Source organism: Triturus cristatus, chromosome 10, assembly GCF_964204655.1.
Source record: "Triturus cristatus chromosome 10, aTriCri1.1, whole genome shotgun sequence".
Taxonomy (NCBI): Eukaryota; Metazoa; Chordata; class Amphibia; order Caudata; family Salamandridae; genus Triturus; species Triturus cristatus.
The window spans coordinates 1,019,959,776-1,019,980,634 of NC_140593.1; the positions used below are offsets into that span (position 1 = coordinate 1,019,959,776).

General features: G+C 41.1%; 1 protein-coding gene across 1 annotated transcript in view; it reads right to left on the reverse strand.

The window, feature by feature from the left end:
* The window catches only part of LOC146796441 (radial spoke head 10 homolog B-like), a 272,974-nt gene extending 253,322 nt beyond the window's left edge, over positions 1–19,652 (reverse strand). Inside the window, exons 1-2 of the mRNA XM_085629016.1 lie at positions 19,317–19,652; positions 6,186–6,261 (exon numbers count right to left, since the gene is read on the reverse strand). Of these exons, the coding sequence (XP_085485142.1) occupies positions 6,186–6,261; positions 19,317–19,585 (345 nt within the window). The 5' untranslated portion in view covers positions 19,586–19,652. The remainder of the gene's footprint in view (positions 1–6,185; positions 6,262–19,316) is intronic.
* Between the last annotated feature and the right edge of the window lie 1,207 nt (positions 19,653–20,859).

Here is a 20,859-nt window from a genome sequence, read left to right on the forward strand (position 1 = left end):
CAATCATACCAGCAGAGAGTTTATGAGGAAAGCCAGATGATAGGACATTTTTTGGCATGGTCTACTAGAATAAAACAAGAAGCGGCGGTAATCGATGAAGTGGTGGTACACGGGACGCAAATTTTAGTAACCGAAAGAGATACAATTGCCAAGATATTTATAGATCATTACAAAGAATTATATACAACTGATTATCAGGTATCAAAACAAGCAATTAAACAATACTTCTGTGGTATAAAACTCCCTCAGATTCTTAGAGAGCAGAAAGAAATATTAATGACAGATATCTCAGCAGTTGAAATTTCTAGGGCCTTGGCCTCAATGCCAGGAGGTAAGGCCTGTGGAAACGATGGCCTTCCGATTGAATTTTACAAGGCATTTTCGGAAGAGCTGGGACCATTGCTGCTGGAGCTTTTTAATTATGTTAAGGCGTGAGGCGATATTCCAGCAACCTTTAAAGAATCCACAATAGTTAGTTTTGTAAAGAAGGGAAAAAAACCAGAGATGTTAGCTCATGTAGGCCAATTAGTCTGTTAAACTCAGACTATAAGATCTTGAGGAAAATTTGGGCTAATCGATTTACTCCTGTGGCCCAGTATGTCATACATACAGATCAAACTGGATTTATAGCAGGCAGGTCAATGTCCTCTAATACGGGTTATTTAGTTCAAGCGATTGACTTTTTTAATACTAATCAAACACCCGCCTTGATAATGATGATTGACGCAGAGAAGGCATTTGACTTGGTAAACTGAGGTGGTCTATTTTATGGTCTTGAAAGGTTTGATTTCCCCCCCAGATTAGTGCTATGCTTCAGAACACATATATAGAGGCTCAGGCACAGGTTAGAATTAATTCCAATCTGGCAGGTGCAATTGATATAAGACCGGGAACCTGTCAGAGGTGCCCCTTGTCTCCAATATTGTTTACTTTTTTTTATCAATCCCTTGGCGGTTAGGATTCGGGACAATATAGAGATTAAAACTCCAATTGATGAAATGGCAAAACTAAAACTTTTTGCAGGTGATGGGATATCATACCTTAAACCTGCAAGGCAGATTATCGAAATTATTTTGAGAGAATTCGCAGAGTTTGAGGCAATAGGAGGATACAAAATTAATCATTAAAAAACTGAAGTCCTGGCCCTAAACGTCTGTAGCAATTTTCTCCCAGATAATCTAAAACAACAAGCTCTTTCTCTGGAGAGGATACGATATCTGAGGATTTATGTTTCAAATCAATTTGCGGATCTATTTAGGTTAAATTACAAAGTCATGTTGAGAAAAATTCAAGATTTATTGGATAGATGGATACTCCTTCCCCTTACTTTGATTGGTCGTATCGCACTCATAAAGATGTCAATATTACCACTTTACATTTTTCTCTTTTCTAACATTCCGATTAAAATCAACACAATATATTTTAAAGAACTGGAAAAAAATCTTTCGTCAATTTATTTGGAATAAAAAAGCATCAAGGGTGAAATTATCCATACTTCAACTTGATACTAGCTGGGGTGGGCTTTCACTTCCTCATATTCGTACCTACTATGAAGCAGCATTTTTGGACATAATTGTTCGATTAATTGATAGGAAGGGATCCTTGGATAGCTTTTTCCTGAGCAAGATGATTCAGGAAGCTGGATCACAGTTTCCTGCTTTTATAAAAACATCAAAACTTCACAAAAAAGCGATATACAAGACGCTCCAGGTGTTTACTAGTAGATTCCAGAATTTTTATCCTTTAAAGGCTCAGTCCTCAGGATATGAATATCTTCGGCTTATAGAATGCAACCGTCTGGGCCTTCATATTCAAAATAGTCATGTAAAATTCTGGGAAACAGGGGTTTAAGGAATTAGGCCACTTTTTAATAGGAGGTAGATGTATTAATTGGGAGGCGGCTCAAGCTAGATGTGGAAATCAGAGTAGGCTCCTTTTTAGGTCTCGCCTGGCGAAAACAGCGCATAATCTGCTCTCGCACGAGAGGACCTTTTGGAATCAATTCCCCCCGTGGGCTCATGCACGCACTTGCATGGACAAAGATGGCTGCTCTCGCCATCTGTCCAAAGCAGACAGCATGCGCGTGCCCGTCAGGACTGTGGACAGTCCGACGCCATTTTGTTTGCATTTTGTCATCATGACAACTAAGCGGCCGCTTCACATATGCAGCTTGTTTAAATAATGTGCATAATGCTAAACAGTAAATTACAGGTTAAATACCCGTTTGTTCGCTCTCCTCCGTGTCACCACCATTGTTCGAGGCTCATGTAAAGTACGGCGTGCACAGGATGTAACCGGGCAGGGCAGCTGCCACCAGAGACAGCCTGAGCGCTAGTTTCGTTTTTTTACTTTTGTCTATAGTGTTTATCCCATCTTCGGACTCCTCCTCGCTTCTGGCCAAGGAGCTCGCAGTCTCTAGCTGGGCTGTAGATGAGGGTAAAATATTCTGTTAGGCTCACTTTACCCACCAGATGGCAGTGTACACCACACTTTACTTCGAGTTACTCTCCATGACTATTTGGCTACTCCAGGCATCTTAAGTCTTTGAAGGTGAGGACATTTCAGCGTCCGAAGAAAGCAGTGTAGGGAGCTTCCTTACGTCAGTGGCGTATTTCAGAATATCATTGTCTTTCCTGACTCCAAGATTGAGCCATTCACCAGGATGGCTGCATCAGCAACCCCTGGGTCCAGAAGCAGGGAAACTCTTTCTAGCCTGACATCTTTCAGGTGATTGAGCCAAGATAACACGGCTCACTGTCCTGCGACCACATGCCTCACTCTGTCCCACCCACTACCTTTCAGGCACAAAAGGCCAGGTGGGTAATTTCCATTGGGCTGCAAGTCCTTCTTCCTGAAATTAATGTCTCATATATATTTTACAGCCTTTTCTCTTTCTAACCCCAACAACCCTGATTTTGTGTTTCAGCCCAGATGTTCAGTTTCTTCGCACAATCCCATCTCTTTCTACTAGATACAGGTCACAACCTTTCCAGGCCGTGCACTCCCACAGGTGCATGAGCACAGCTCCTAACCTGTCAGCCATCACGTGGGTCCCTGCGTTGGATGTATGAGATTCTGCTTGCCTATTCCATCAACGTATATTGGAGTGGACAGATGTTTTCAAGGAGCTAGGCATGTTTTGTCTGAAACCTATAAATTAGGGGGTGTTGAAAGCTGCACTTTAGAACTGTGCATTGAAGTCAGTGAGTACATAGAACGAATCTGGTGACCTATCCAGATGTAACTGTGCACTGTTCTGCACACTTCATCATATGGTGTACTAATTGCATTTGTGTTTCAGTATTAAAGAGTGATCATTAATTTAGGAATATTTTAGTCTTCATAAAATATTTTTATTTGGGTCACTAATTCATGCATCCTTTAAATAACTTCACACTCGGTGCATTTCATTCTATACAAGGTGCTACATCGGGAGTGGGCGTACTGCGAGGGGGGGGATAAGTGCTCTTTGTGTTATTGACAAAGGAGGTGCGACAGTGCCAAATACCAGCGTGTGCACGTTTAACTCTGGGTAGCTCACCCGAGTCTTACTACATATTGGCCTTTGAGTGTATGCCACAGGGCACTTTACTGATGCTTCCATAATATTACAAAAGAACGGAAAGAAAAGAACAGGCATTAAAAATGCAATAGATCTCGTTTTTCATTAAGTTACAGCCATTTGCTTTGCTATACAATACCATTAGCAAAGCAAATGGCTTTAACTTAATCAAAGGCGAGACCTATTGCATTTTCAATGCTTGTTTTTTTAGCTTTCTCAAGATTAGACTATTAGTAATAAATTTCTACTTCCAGTCAATGCAGGTACCCTTTTGGTTTTACCCGCTCTGTTTAGAACTAAACTGCGAGGTATAGGGAATTGGTACCGATTGTTTCGAAATCAGGGGGAGCCTCTTTTGGCTACCAATTTTCTTGAAAAGATAAAACAAGAAGTACATTGTGAATTTTCATTTGGGGAGTGGCAAACCATTTCACAATACGGTAGTAAGGCACTGAGAGCTGCAAATGTTAAAAGAATGGCGTTTTTATCTCACTGGATGGCTTATTACACCCCTAAGGCACTCCACAAGATGTATCCCGAGGCGGAGAATACATGTTTCCGGTGTCAACAGATGGGAGAGGCTGCATGTTTGTTTTAAATACCCAAGCTTAAGTCAGCTCTGGGAGAAAATTTGTGTTGAACTTAGCCGTGCCCTCTAGAATAGGGCAGAACCCGGGCCTGAGTTTGCACTTTTTGGTTTATTAAAACAGAGCCACACACAGTTACAAACCAGAGGGGGAGAAATGTTTTTGCCACTTCTTCCTTGGTGGCACGTTTGTTGATCCTCCAGAATTGGAAAACACCCAAAGTACCAACTTTTTTTAGAATGGTTTAAAAAAATGAGTAGAGTAAAAAAGTATGAAGAAGCTTATGCGAAAAGGGTGGGAGCTACTAAAAGATTTATCTCAATATGGAAATATTTGTATCAGATGGAAAAAGATCTCCAAGTGTAAACTCAACCAGCTGACTTTATAGCAATCTATGTAAGCATATTTGCACTTTGGTAATAGTACTGGTTAGAAGGTTAATCAAAGTTATGGATGAACGTAAGGGAAAGTATATTTGGACAATTTAGTGGAGAGGAAGTTTGGGAACAATTGGCACTTTAGCACCTGCACTTTGCTATTTAAGTAATAGTTTTTGATAACGCAATAATGTCTGGTGTGAGAATAGTTTCTAATGGAAATGATTGTATAAGTATGAATTTAGCTATTTGTATCAGTATTCCTTCTTAAATACTCTTTCTATGTTTATACTCTGCTCAATAAAAAAAATTCAAAAAATAATCAATCATTTGAAAATATTATGCCAATTCTGACAAGATTAAAGGATTACTCTTTGACACTCGTGGTACCTATAAGGCAGACTATACCAAGATTTGTTCCTATTTACAAAGGCATTTTATGAGTAGTACCTTTTAGATGTCATATCTTTTTATATGTAGTCCCTGCCATGAGTGTGGAGACTCCACAGTCGTAAAGATACTACTCGTAAAATACCTTTGTAAATAGGGAAAAGATGTAAACTTACATAAAAGTTTAAGATTACCTTTCTGAATGGGGTCCTCTAAGCCGTGCTCTCAGTCTCTATTTAATTATATTTTTTTTTTGCGGAGTGCATTCTAGGTCAAAGTGTTGAGTGCACTTTACTCCCTCATACAAAACAGACACAATAACATTTAACACATCAAAAGTGGACAACAGTACATCATGCAACAAATATTGGAGCTATACAAGGCATGAGCAATAAAATACACTTGTCCTTTTATAAAATTCACTCATCACGTAAAGTAATAAGCATAAGAGCTGGTTTGATTGGGGTCCTATATATATGCTTAATTTTCATTCAAAGAAGATATTTGGTTCTAGGTGTTCTGTTCCTTCCAAATACGTTTTTTTGTATTTGCTACCTGTTAAGGATCTATTAGGCACAGTGCCTTGCAAGTGGTATAGTCTACCTTATAGGCACTACGAGCATCAAAGGGTAATGGTTTAATCTTGTCAGAATTGACATATTTTCAAATAATTGATTCCAGAGATTAGCAGGTAGCGGAGAGTAAGACAGCTTTTAGGAGAACAAGTGTTTTCTTGGGTAACCTTGTCAGTAAGACATTCCTATATGCAATATGGTTTCGATGATGGTCTTTGATCAATGTTTGGGAGCTAGTTTATCTTGTTTCCAATGGTTCTCAATCAGATAGCACGTTAAGCTATAGAACCTCAAGCTATAGATTTAAAACGTGCTTCTGTGTTGAGTTTAGAGGGTGAAACTGGGGTCGGGCCGGCCTATAGGGCAATCAGGCAGTGCCTGACAGGCTTGCCTGGTAGGTGAGTGTGTGGGCTGGTTTTGTGAGTCAGGCCCTAAATGTGTGCGTGGTTGCCCTGGCGGTCTATCGCACATAGTGGTGATCTACACAGACCCTTCACCTGAGGCCACACATTAGCTTAGCCCATGGGCAGAATACATTGTGTCAAGTGCAATGCTATTAGGCTGGGCTCAAGACAAAACTGTGTCAACCACATTGCAAGTAATGTGCCCTTCATTTTTGCTTTCTGCAACATTGTAGCCAATGTACTTTAATGTTAGCAACAAAATAGTACACACGAACACCAAGGTAACTTACCTTGTATACGTTACCACCCTGAAAGTATGCAATCCCTTCACCTTCATATAACCCATGGACTTTTTCTCCTTCATACCTAAAAAAATGGAATTAAAAAAATAAAAGCGTTCCTGACTAAACGCAAGACAGTACTTATTTGTTGATGAAAAATACCTTAATTGGACGTCGAAGTCTATGTACAGTAGAACCTTGCATGTGACGTTATGGCTGTTCTGGGCTTAAACCATTGTTTTCAAGTCACTGGATTCAGTGTGTAGGCTTCATTCAGCACAGTGCTCATTTGACAGCTGATTTTATTATTTTTAATCAATGCAACAGTGAAGTTCCAATCAACACTTAAGTTTTCATCATGGCTTGATGAATTGCAATATTACTGGTTATGACCTATAACGTGCCTGTGGGTCTACCATTAGAGTTTAAGATACTGCACAATTTATTATTTTGTTCCTTATATGAAATTTGTATGTCTAATGGTTCTCCTTTGTTTAACTCAGATTACCCATTTTACGTTGTGTCTTTTCCATGAAGGAACGAGATCGTTAGAGTCCAACGCTCTCCAATCAACTGGATTCAAATTTATGTTGGCCCGTGTTATCAACAAAGTAATCCATTTCTGTGTGAAATCTAAACCTAGCAGCACCGGAGGCTCAGTACCCACCAGGAGTACAGCCCCCGAATTGCCTTGGAAGACAAGTAGAACCCCTGTTTATATTACCCCACCTACTGTAGTACTGGAGTGCCTGGTTTTGGACCTGGCATTGCCGCTTGCTGTGTGGATCGAGGAGAGCTTTCTCTTCTTTTGGTGTGGGCTCATAATTTCCAATACTGTACAATGTACTGTCTTTTGTGTCTGATAATTCATTGCTGGTGACAAGGGTGGTAAGCTGCCAAATCCACACCTACAGAATATCCTGGCATGTGACTGCTCGCCTGCTGATACAGAAGACCACCACAGTGCTGACCTTGTTGAGGCCTGAAAGCAGGTTTTATATCCTAATACTGTGCTTTTGATCTTCATCTTATAAGGTGAACAATGTACCAATCGCCCCGTTGAAAACTAAATCAAATTACCAGTTATTGTTGAAGTTTATTTCACATGGATCACTACAATCTGCTTTCGCTGGAGTCAGGGCGCAAGACAAATGTAAAACGGGCATACTAGAAGTCAGTGCTCCATAAACCACTCTTGCTGACAACCTTTATTGGTAGGTTTGCGCTTATGCAGCTACCGGAACTAATAGGAAGCATTCAAAGTTTTGCTCTTGTGAAAGAATACTGATATTCCAGTCTGTCACATCATACAGCCTGCTGGTCTATCTGGAAACCACCATTACTCATACATTCAGAGTATTGAGCCCACATGCTCAGTAACCACAGAGAAATCCCTACTCCTGTATTGAATGAGCAGTGTGCATTCACTTGGTGCTTCGGTGCCTCCCTATTTACCTATCCAAGGCAAACAAGGACAATGAGGATCCAGAGCAGAAGGTTTCCTAGATCGTGGTACAAGTGGAAATTGATGGTTTGATGGATCCTGTATTTGGTATAGTTTCACTGAACCATTCAAGATTGTACGAGAACTCTCACAGAGAGTAAAAAGTATGGTTATGTTTCTGTTCTTGCAGTACTCAGCTTACCTCGCAAATTCAAAAATCCTTTGCTTCTGTGTTGCATCGAATGATCAGGCGGTCACACCCTCACCTCTATTCCTAATGTACCCAGGGCAGACCAATACAGGAAGTCCCCAATGCACTACTGAGCTATGGATGGGATGAGCATAAACTTAGACCGGACAAGAAGTGCTCTCCAATGCATTTACGTGTTTGAGAAGCAAAATATGCCTTAGCACTTAGTTCACGATGATAGTCGATGTTTTAAAAAGACAGGACGCACATTGATCTTCAATCAACCATTTCTGTTCAGAGAAATGTGATTTATAAGAGAGTCCAACAAAGTGTTAGTAAATGTTGCCCAAGGAGTGTGAAACCATTAGAACCAGTAAACGTATCGGAAAGTTACAAATGGAGAATTAAAGATATTCACTTAGTTAAGCATGTGTAGGAAAGTGTTCTGTGACACAGAAGGTACTTATGACCTGGAAGGTTGTAAAATGCCAGACCTTTACCATATGAAAGATATGAAATAGTAAAGGGTGTTGGAGTTTTACAAGATTGTATTCACCTATTTTGAGATTGGGAAATGTTCCTTGGATGTGAGAATTTTATGCGATGGCCGAAGTCTGGTATCGATGATGGTGTGCTTTATCAGTCAAGATGAGAGTGATGCAGCTGGACGTAGAACATGAGAAACATCTAATAGTAGTCCTATGCAAGACCAAGGTATTAGGGGAAAGTCATGGATGGGGATAGTCTTGAAGAATGTTCTCTGTGTGGCTCAGATTACAGACACCAGCAGGTTAAGAAGATTGAGTTTTAGCTACTGCAGTTTCCTGAAGAATTGTGGGCTGAGACTGCAGCAATCCTTTGGGTCTGGTTCATGCTACTACTCTGTAGAAATGCTCTTGACACAGTTAATGACTACTTTACATAGGTAGTGGTACAGTTCATAGAAGGACCTGATACTGATGGAGTAATCAAGCTTTTCAGAAACATGCTGGAGGGAGTTATTTAGGAAAGCGTGGTATGGAACAGCGGAGAGTGCCTTTTAGAAGCTTTAATAGATTAACTTGCAAATGTGTTCACTGGTGCATGAGCGAATTCTGCCAAAGTGTGACATATTCCATGCTCTGGTCCTACTGCAACCCTCACACACTAAGCCAGTTTGCAACCTGTTAGATCTGACAACAAGGAGGCTGGATCTAGTTTAAGATTAAGGTGCTACCAAAATGGATGGACCATGATGTGTGCTTGAGGGCTAGGCACTGAGTGGGGGCAGAAAGGTTCAATGGATGAAGTCTAAATAAGACAAAATAAAGCATACATGATTCCAAAAACGTTGTTCATATGCTTGGAAAACAATGTTTGTATCGAAAAACTCCAATGAGTCGGGAAAACTCTGCAACGGCATACATTAGGTGGGCCCGCAGCAAGCAGTTGCATTTCATGAGGGGTCAAAACTACTCAATAAAGCATACTTTCCTCAGTCTTTGTCCTAATTTTTTTCATTTGCGCAGTTTGTAAACCGCTTTTAAACTGGTTAGAGTTTGCTATAAATGCTCCGATTCACGGGTACAATTTGAGCACTATAAAGGCTTGTCATAATAACCGCATCTTGAGTCTGCAACATTGTGTGCTGCAGCGCGCTGCTCGTAACCAAGGCGTGTTAATGTTGATTCATACTCAATTTCCTGGAGGCGGCAGATGCGCCGTGATGGCGATATAAATGGTGCAACTATAGAGAGTTGACATGCGTGTGTTTGTGCATTCATAATGAGTGCATTTCATCTGAACAAACAGCGCATTCAATACACATAGAGCGATCTTTTGCTAATAGGGGCAAGATCAGTACTGGGGCGCATCTAGGAGTATGTCTCTCCACAAATAGCGCGTTCTCGAGACGAATAGTCTTTTGACATTAATATTTGATTATCAGTTTGGCACTTGAGAGTTAGTGTTAATCTGAATAAAACAAAGGCCCCTTTTTTAACACTCGGGACCATTCAATATGATTTTGTTTTTGTTTTTATCCCTTGACTACATATCGCAAGTTGATTATTTCCTAGGAATTGAACAAGTGACAAACTCTAACTATAAATATAAGTGACAAACATCCAATGAATAAGTTAACCATGTCTTTCGAGGTGGTTTCTCAGGAGTCTTCCTTCTTGTAAACAAAGTAGCCCATTGTCGAGTATAGCATCAGAGTATATGGTACACCATGAAGGTGCAGAGATAGTGATTAGAACTGTTCTACATTCTCCTCTGAATAGCATATTTTATTTACTTCCCTACAGGGCGGGGTCAACCCATACCCGAGTTGTTACCGGGTGAGGTGAGGTTTTTATCTCATACAAAACAGGTGAGTGCACCAGCTTAAGTTTTTTTGAATGGCGGTGCAAACAGGCAAATCAGACATGATTTACGTAGCTATTGAATGATATTTAGCTATGAGATACCAGTTTTGGAGAGCACTTAAAATGTGGTTCATCGTTTAACAATTAAGATGTATGTGCTTATCTTTTGCAGGTGTAAAGATCACTCTGCTTGTATTGAGGTATTTTTATAAAGGTTGTATTCTGACGACTATTGTCAGCACATTTCACTTCTTCGAAGAATGCAGTAGCAATCTTATTTAGGTCCTGAAGAAAGCCTGGGCTAGGGGCCCTTTAGGCTGAAACTAGTCGACCATATTGTGAAGCAGTCTATTTCTTGAAAACAGCTTTTGCACTATTTTAATTGGACTGGCAGAGATATCTCCATTAAAGTAATTTTCTCTCTCCCATATCCATTTTTAATTTCACTTACTAGCACTGCACTGACTATTCCATCACCCAAGCTACCGATATCCACTCCCAAAAGGAGATAACAGCAAATCAACTAATTTTCTTCTTTCTTGTTTGCACTTCCTTCTGTTGTTGTTTGATGTAGCCTGATCGCAATCTGATCCACAGTATCTCTCTCAGTGATCTGGAAGAGTTGTGGTAGGAAGGAAGGATATCCAAGTGATGACACTGACCTCTCTTGGTAGTTGATGGGCATCCTATCATCTGGCGAAGGCTGCCTCTCTTTATACACTCTTTCTAGGTTCATTTCATTTTTAGATACACGCTGGGTGTTTTCAATCTTAGTTGTTGTGATAACCTGTTTTTTTGCTCCTCTCTCTGAGACCACCAGATTCTATTGTAGTTGTACTTAAAAAACTAGACAGGGTTTAGTGTGAAAAAATAGCGCCCATTTCAAATAGGCGCTATGAAGGAGAAATGCTTTAATTTCTTGTTTCTTTTCTGACTTAGTATGTGTGCTGAACTGTACACATACAAAGTGAGAGAAGGTTTTAAGTTAATCTAAGCATGGCATTTTGCACTGGAAGTTCCAGTACAAAACCTATGCTAGACTCATGGAGACATCCTTGCACTATGGTGCAAAGGTGTGTCTGTGGCGCAAGGCACCATATTTCTGCACCGTCACTAGGGGAGGGGAGGAGCCCCCCATATTTCTGTAAATATGACGCTCTCCTGCTCTCTCCTTCTCACATAGCACAGCATTTGCGGCTTCTGCATGCTCTCCGTGAGAATCTAGTAAATTTGCCTAGAGTCTCCAGTTGGCTGGCGGTTGCTGCCCCAGCAATGGGTCAACTGAAAAGTCTGCACAAAGTCTCATTAGCACAAATTAAATGTGTCCCTTTAGCAATTTACCTTTATTCCTACACACATTAATTTATGAGCACAAGCAGGAAGGCCATAAATCAACTTTGATTTTTTTTTTAACCTAATTTAGTTTCAATGAGAGACTATTAATAATACAGTTACATTATTCCTAAGGACAACTGCGTCGTGACATATGCAGATGGTGAGCTGGCTACCAGTCCCCAATTTCTAAATCCAATTTACAAGGCACAACAATTTTCTAGGTACAACTTACTAATGCCATATCTAAAAAGTAATTCTAGCTATATTGTTTTAAACTAAGGAACTCATGTGGCGTTACTTTGTGTTTTCAATACCAGATTTTGTACCTTGGTTCCCTGTTTAACTATGAATATTTTGTTACCCCTGTTGTAATCTATTGCAATACATCACTGTTTTGATTTATTAAACTGTATGCATTCACAAAAAACAAACACCCTAGTCTAGATAGGTACTGTCTAGATTTTCTTGTGTCAATTTGGCAGTTCAGGGTTTTAGCAATTATAATGACCAGAGTCAGTCATTTATTACAGAAGTGCCTCACTAATGACGTATTGTATTCTGTGTGTTGTGTTGTGTGTAGTGGTGACATCACAGTATTGCCAAACAGCTAAAGCTATTTGTATCCATACCCTAAAAATGAGACATGCTTGATCAACAATGCTAACATTGTACCATTTGTATAGCTATTGAGACACTGAAGGAGTGCTTATTAAATGTGTGGTGCCACAAGGGTCTACAATTCCATCAATATTTTTTTATAAAAGTAGCTCACAGTCTCTATTCGGAAGTATGTTATTTACACCTGTGCACATAGGTTTGTGATATATAAACGTTATTCAAACTGGGAAAGAAACACTTGAAGTTTAGATAAAAACTGACCACATTAAAAGAGCAAATTGATCACACTCCAACAGAGCATTTCATTTATTATTCAACCATCTTAACAGACAAGGGGCAGTGACAGAGTGCAAAGTGTTGTACTCTTTAACACAAACATCTAGCAGAATGTAGTAGTGAAATAAAGAATGGAGAATAACTGCTCCAGCAAGGTCTAGGACGCCTACTGTGGGTCTGATTTCCAAAAGGTTCTTCGGTCCATCATCGGCGGGTATAGGACTGGGCGGTGAACTCTGCTCCGTTTGCGGAGTCTGCATAGTTTTCTGCACTGCGCTCTCCACGGAGCTCGTGGAGTGCAGAAAACTCGTCTCCACGTAGTGCAGCAGAGTTTTTTCCCCGCTCGCGCTCACCAATGGTAAGTTGGCAAGCACAAGCTGCTGCTCGGTGGTAACATTTCTAATTGAGCATCACTTACAGATCTCCACAGAAGTTTTTTGTCACTAACTCTGCCCAGGCCTACCAAACTGACGAATGAATCTAGGAGGGCAGAAGACTGATGGGTTATACTAGGATCATAACTGTGTTGGCAGAACTTTATGAATTACTAATCAGGGAATACATTGGGCATGAGTGATCACTCAAAAAATCACAAGATAGGTGCATATGCTGAAATGAGAAATTACTAGTAAATACACCTGAATGTAAAGGAAAATAGTAAGAATACTAATCAGGCAGTTTCAAATATCCTCATTCTCAATGTACTAATGGGGCTGGCCATATGGATCAATAGTCAGCTTCAAAACCATTCAGCAATGTCAGATAGGGATGGACAGTCAAAATCATTACTATCCAGGTATTCTCCCAGAAGTGATGGCCGCCCCAACAGAAATGACCATGTAACAGGTTACCGAATCACAAAATGGCTCAAGAAGGGTGTAACAAATCACTAATTAGAAGGGGCATATTTATGGAGTCCTTTCCAAAGAGTGATTCATTATGGAATGTACCAATGTTATGAACCTGATTGCATAACATTGTAATTTTACCAACTTCCAACAATAAGTGGTAAACCATTCGCAAAAGGAAAGGAGTCACCATTGGATTCCTTCCCCATGTGTGAATTTAAAAAAAAGGTTTGTTGTGGAGTAAGCAGTGGACCAGGGGACCATAATATACTTTCAAATAAACTTTTAGAAAGATTTAAACTTTTCCATTTAAATGCAGCCCTGTTCCCTTCAAGGAAAACAGGCTGCATTTAAGAAACAAAAAGTGCTCTCAGACATGGTGATCTCCTGACCCCAGGATGGCCACCATCCTGTGATGGCCACCAATCATAGCCAGTCGCAATTTGCGATTTACTTCATTAATATATTGAGGGGGTATCATATTGTAGCTGACTACAATTAGTAATTTTATGAACCAACCCATTAGTTCATAGTTCAGATCACAAAATTCCACACCCGTCATAAAAATACAGGTCATAATCTGAGATCAGTACTTTGCAATTAGTCTTTCGAACATCTGGCCCATAGAGACTTAGTACCGATTTTGGAGTTGTTTCGGAATGGAAAATCCTCTGACATTTGCAGGGCAGAGGAGAATCAACCAATGGAATTTTCTTTACTATACTATACCTATGATGGATCAAATTGTATAGATTGATTTTCTTCTGGAGACAGTGCTTTTTCCAGATACTAAAGGATCTTTTATTACTATCGAGCTATGAATTCGAACCTCATTGTGGGAACACATCAGGAAGTTGCATTTAAGGGAACGATATACAATACAATAGTAGTTATATACTTCAAGAAGAAAAATGGCACTGATAATGGGAGGCCCTTAAGGCAGTGATATGAAGAGTATCTATATCTATTTCATGCTTTGCAGAAACAGTAAAGTTAAAGAGCCCATGGGCGGATATTACATGATCTCACCCTAGAATTTGGCCCAAACACTGGTGGACCATAAAGCATAATATTCACAGTCTGCAAATAATGGTATAGGTGGGACAACCAGACATGTGAAGCTACAGTACACATCAAAATAGAAAAGATTGACTAAAAGAGAGGAGGAACCCCAACCACAAAGCTAGATAAACTTGGCACAGTCAGATGCCAGATATTAACTCTGTCTGCCATGATACCCGGATGTACACATCGAGCAAAGATCAAACAAACACAATATTAAAAATGGCCTGATATGCTAAACAAGATGGCCACCACTACTGAAATAAAGAATAAAGAGTAAAGGTTAGGCTCTGATTCTCTTTCAGCTGAATTCTATCACACTTAAAACTACTTAAAGTGCCCACCAACTGCTTTGGCTGTTTCTGCATTTCGAAAGAGAGTGGGATTGTTGCAGCATCCCATCAAGAGGCATGGTAATGATGCTTCCTAACGCTGAAAAAGATCAAAAGAGACTGCAACACATAATGGTTCCTGTCATGCTTGACCTTAATGCAAAAATACTAACTAATTTATGGCTAACAGACTCAGCTTGGTCCTAACCAGGATACTATACCAGGATCAATACGAACCATCTAAAAAAATCTGTGATTTTTTTTCCAGTAAAATAGATTAGGTCACGTTTTCTACATAATAATTGATGAAATCAAGACCAGGAACCCTCTCAGAACTGTCAATGGAAGTCGACAAGGCACTCATGTTCTTAGAATATCTATTGCCTTTTGGAAATCCTCAGAGAAGAGTATTCATACCTTTTTAGGGTGAAGTGCCAGAATGTTATTCTTTCAGTCAGATCCTCCTCCAAATTGCAGAAGGCATCTGGTGGACAACTAAATTATAGGTCAGATTTCCTTCCGCAAACCTTCTGCCTGCCACTGTACATCACCACTCCTTCCCGTGCTTGTGTTGCAGTGTGTGTGGTTTAACAGTATCTATTTACATACGTTTGACCAGTCTATACTATTTGTTACCCTCCTGCTGTCCAAAACAGCACCAGAAGATGGACTTGGCACTGGTTAGGAGAGGGTTCAGATCTGGCCCCACACATGTGCTTTTGCTTAGAGTCCCGATAGTTTCCCAAAGCGGGAAAGTATTATCCCAATTCAGCCAGTAGCTGTAACTCATCTGGACTTCAAGGAGACTTCTCTGCACCAGCTGACTCAAGTGTCTACCAGTACCATATCCTGGTGTTTGTTGTTTTGGCCAAAACCCTACTACGTTTGACCAGTCTATACTATTTTTTACCCCCCTGCTGTCCAAAACAGCACCAGAAGATGGACTTGGCACTGGTTAGGAGAAGGTTCAGATCTGGCCCCACACGTGCTTTTGCTTAGAGTCCCAATCGTTTCCCAATTCAGCCAGTACCTGTAACTCAACTGGACTTCAAGGAGATTTCTCTGCACCAGCTGACTCAAGTGTCTACCAGTAACATATCCTGGTGTTTGTTGTTTTGGCCAAAACCCTACTTCGGTGATTGTTTTTTAACAAAATGGAGACTGCACTAGTTTGCACGGAGGTTGTCTTCCGAGAGTAGACCGCCCATAGATAAATATGACCCTAAGCCCCAGCTGGCCAGAAACAATTCAAAATGCACCCTACATCATACCGGACGCTCCTTGAAACCAGAAGATTCCTTAATTGCTAGTTCTCAGACACGGGGGTGCACAGATGTTTTCATTCTTCATCCTAGATTATAGAATATTGTGTTGTAAATTTTTGATGTTTTTTCTGATTCCGAAACTGCTTCAACCGTGTCTCTAATGATAACAGTGCCAGTGATAGTGCTGTTTGTTCTCATGGCTAGATCCAAACCAAGTACCTCGGTCCCAACATGAAAGCTTGTGGCTCCAGTGTGTTGTCAGGTGCCAGGGCTGACCATGACAAAATAAATTGTTGACTGTGATCTGTCATTTTCTAGAGATGGCCCCTAATGTCTGGGATCCCCAAGGAACTTACTTTGAGTGCCAGCTCATTACAGCACCAGAACACTCTCTGTTAGGGTGAGGTCAGTGACCCCCTAATTGGTCTTCCCTAGAACAGTTTTCAAGAACGGACATTGACTACCAAATCACAGGTAACCAAATTAGTGAGGCTCAAGATCTGCCAATCAGCAGTACCAACCTAAAATACTGTTTGGCCTAGTGTAGAATATTATTTTCTTTAGGTGGCTAGCTGTTTGTTTTTTTTCCTTAATGTTGGGACCCTTTGCTGACACTTGGGATCACTTTTAGTTGCCAGAGGATGGATTGTCCAATTACAAAGTGACAGATATCCCATCCGCGTTATTACAAGTGCCATAGGATAAATGCAATAAGGCGGACAGTATATATATCATGTTTGTAACAGACTAACCTGTCTGGCAAATCCGGCCCTTCGCCACTGGGTCTCCAACCTGCAGAGTTGTTCAGCCTTCCGTGGAGGCCATGACAGGCTAGGACAGGCAATGAATATGTCATAGCTTGATACATTGTAACATCCCAACACCCTAAGTGACTGGCTGAAGTAAATAAAGACCCATGGAAACAATCTACCAGTTGTTATAAAGAAAATCAGACCCCTTAGGTTTATTCAATATTCACCTTTTGACTTGGAAGAGCCCCAGGTATTGAAGTCCAGCTCACCACTCTGATCCTAGTAGGACCATCAACTCATATAGTACTGCCACTGCACAAACCTGACCAAGATACCCCAAAGGGCGCAACATACTTTTTGTCTAAGCAAAATCCATATATCTGATCAACCCCTGAAGTGCCACTCAACTACATGCAACTAAAAGTTTATGACCTCGAGAGACTGCGTCATACCTGCCCACCTGTACAGCTGATGCATGCCTAATTCTCTGAACTTGTGCTGATACCGCGAGGGACGTTAGCTCCCCATGCTACTGTGCTCTTATTCAGCACAACTCGTGACTGCGACTGCCACCCCCATGCAAGAGCTTCAGACAACTCCAACCAGGGGACCCTTATTAAGCACCAGGGCAACACACATCTGTGCGATTTGGGAGACTCAGGGGCCCCAAATTACATTCTGCACATGGGCCCCATCATTTACATTACACCACCAACTTCAACCTTATCTCGGCTCCAGCAGCAGTGCCATATGGTGTTGCCTCTATGCTCTTAAGAACTTTCAGAGTCCCCCGACTCCTTTAAAAAGCCAACTGGCTGTACAACCACCTAGCAACAAGGGCACACGCTTGATGTGACCAGTGAGTCACCCCATTCCTCGGAGTTATCCAACCGAAGACAACAATTGAACTATGACTGAACATTACAAATGTTCAACTCTCTGGAGGGATGTAGGTGAATGCCCATCCTACTGATCTGGTTATGTATATGCCTGGAATGTGTATGAGTAAGAGTCCTGTAAAGTGGAGGTGTCTTGGTGGTTGGTGGAAGGAGAAGCAACTCTTCAGGTAGGTGGGGCCTGAGTTGTGCAATGCCTCATATGTGTGTGTAAGGAGTTTGAATTGAGAGTATTTGTGTATCAGGAGCCAGTGTAGTTCCTTGAGGTGTAGTGTGATGTGGGTCCTGTGTTGACGATGAATGTGGGTGCAAAGTCCTGGGTGGTTTCTTGGTTGCTTGGTGATCCTGTCATAGAGGGTGTTCTCATAGTCCAACTTCCTGGTGACTAGGGCATGAGTGACCGTTTTTATAGTGTTGTTTGGGAGCCATTTGAAGAACTTCCGCAGCATTTTCAGGGAGTAGAAGCAGGATGCAGTGACAGAACTGACCTGTGCGGTCTTGTCTAGTTTGCTGCCGATGATTATTCCGAGGCTCCTGGCATGGGTTTTGGCTGTGGGTGCAGATCCAAGTTCAGCCGGACATCAGGTCGAGTCCCATGGTGAGGTGTTCCTGCCAAAGATTATTACTTCTGTCTTGTTAGTGTTTAGCTTGAGACAGTTGGCTTTCATCCAGTTAGCGACTTCAGTCATGCAGGCAGTGAACTTATTTCTTGTGTTCAGTGTCTTGACCAAGAGGAAGAGCAGGAGTTTTGTGTAATCTGCATAGGAGAGGATGTTCATGTCATGTGTGCGGATGATGTTGGCCAGAGGGAATGCGTTGAAGAGGTTTGCGTTGAGCAATAAGCCTTAAGGCCCTCTGCAGATAAGTTTGCAGCCTTCCCAGGAGAAAGATACCAGACTGACAGCTTATATTCTATTTGTTAAGAAGGAGCAGATCCAGCGGAGAGCTGTTCCTGATCCAGCAACATCATGCTGGCATGTGATGAGGATGGGGTCTAGGACCATGTCAAATGCAGTAGAGAGATCCAGGAGAATTCAAGCTGCCATATCGCCTCTGTCAAAGATCATGTGGATGTCGTCTCTGGGGGCACTGAGTCCTGTTTTTGAATTGTGGTTGGGCATAAATCCAGACTGCGTGGCGTTGAGGAGCTGGTGGTTGCTGAGGTGTTAGTAGTTTTTCCAAGACCTTTGCTCCGTATGGCAGGAGGGAGATGGGTCTGTAATTGGAAAGCATGGCTGGGTCAGCAGATGGTTTCCTGAGTAGGGGCATGACGGTGGTATTTTTCCAGGAATCCAGGGATGTGGATGAGCCGATGGAGGCATTGAGGATGGGAATATCTGACTTCTGGGTTTGTCCAGTACTACACAATTCAGTGAGCTTGTGGTTGCATTTGCCTTCTGTGATTGACAGGGACTTGGAATCATAGTGAACTTGGGATACTATACTTCGTACTATATGCCTTCTGTGCTTGCCAGGTACTGTGATAATGAAGCAAAATAGTTTGACACAACATGAGCTTAACCTATGTAAGGGTTTTTGTTACAATGTGTTTTTTTGTTTTTTTTAAAATGAGTGTCCTCAGTTAGGCTGACACTGTAGGTGGGAAAGTTGGAAAGAAGTGTTATTTTAATAGTCAAAAGTTGTTCTACTCCTAAAGCAAATACAATATGTATTTTTCTCATGATATTCTACATCTGCAATAAGACACCCACTGGTAAGTGGTAAACAAACATTCGCACAAACACAATGTGTGATATTTATATCAGATGATTACCTTTCAACAATAAGTTGGGTGAGAATAGGTTCTTCATAATATTCGGGTGTGGGGGGAACTTGGATGGGAGGCTCCTCTTCCTGCTTTGGTGGCTCTTCCACAATCTCTGGTAATACCGAAACAGAAGATTCTTCTTTTATTAAGCTTAAGGCCACCCCTAATGGCGACACCTTCGAATCGCCTTCATCAACTTTTGGTTCTGAAGTCGGAGACGTATGCGCATGCTTTGGGGATTTCTTTGAGTCGGTTTTCTTCTTATCTCTTGCCATAGCTACTCACTTCTTCAGTGTGCTGATGCACCGCAACCAAGCATTTAGGTGTCCTTCAACAAGACTTGGTTATCTGGAGAGAAAAAAACATTGATCTATTTATCCTTTCAAGGTTGAGTTACTAATATTAATGTAAGCTTGTTTACATGGCCCAAAGGATGGCATACATGCACCTGTAACAGGAGGTATGTGGGCCGAATTTACAGTTTTTCATTTATTCGAACAGGATGCTTCAATGGGTCTTATGGAAGCACAACACACTTTGAAATATTATTACATGATATTATGTACACACAACTGACATGAAAGTATTTTCAAATAGAAGCCCAAGGCAGTGCTTTTGATACTGAAACAGTACAGTGCTGTGTTCTTTATAGAGGTGGGGGAAACAATTTAACATAATGGAAAATAAGCATAATCTCTCCATTCTTTAAACTCACCTGAGAATCGAAATTGGACTTCCAAAACTGCCCAAATTCTTTCCACAGTTTAACCTGCAAAATGGGTGCATATCTAAGTTTGAACAGTGTTTGTGCTTCTCCCTGGCAAAATGAGGTCCGGGAAGACCCACAAGAACTGTAAAGACAAGCATAGGCAAATCCAGTAGGTTACATGTTCCACAGCAGTTGAGCTAATGTGCAACATGGCTTAAAGTAAAACATAAAATAAAAATCAGAAAAGCGCTATGACGTAGACAGCGTTGACCGTGTCATTGCCCTTTTTATATAAAAAAATACCTTTAAGCCATGTTGCACAGTAGCCCGCGATGCTGTGCAACATGTAAAAAAAACCAGCACAGGGTTGATTGGGGGAGACATATTGGGCCGGGTAATGGGAGGAAGTTACTTTTGGAGCAGGAGGAGGACGGGGATAAAGAAGAGGGACTGCAGAGCATGCACTCTCGGAATACATGAAGTACAAAAAATAAAACAAGCATTAGCATAGCCAATAGGTCTCGCTTTTGGGATGTTATAAGTTGTTAGTAAAAAAAAAAATGCTTCCCAAAGGCTACACGCAGAACGTGCTGAATTAACCGTTTGGAGATGCTTGCACTTGAGCTGCTATGGCAACGAATGACAAGTGAAAGTGTTTAGAAATGTCAAACACACCAGGAAACAACACAACATATCATTGTGTATGGAATGATATCCACACACGGGTCTACGCAGGCACATGCAACCAACAACCAAATCATGACTTACTAAAGTCTAGCACATTTGTGAAAACATCACTAAAGATACCACAGATTTGTTGGGCAGAAGCAGCATTGACTG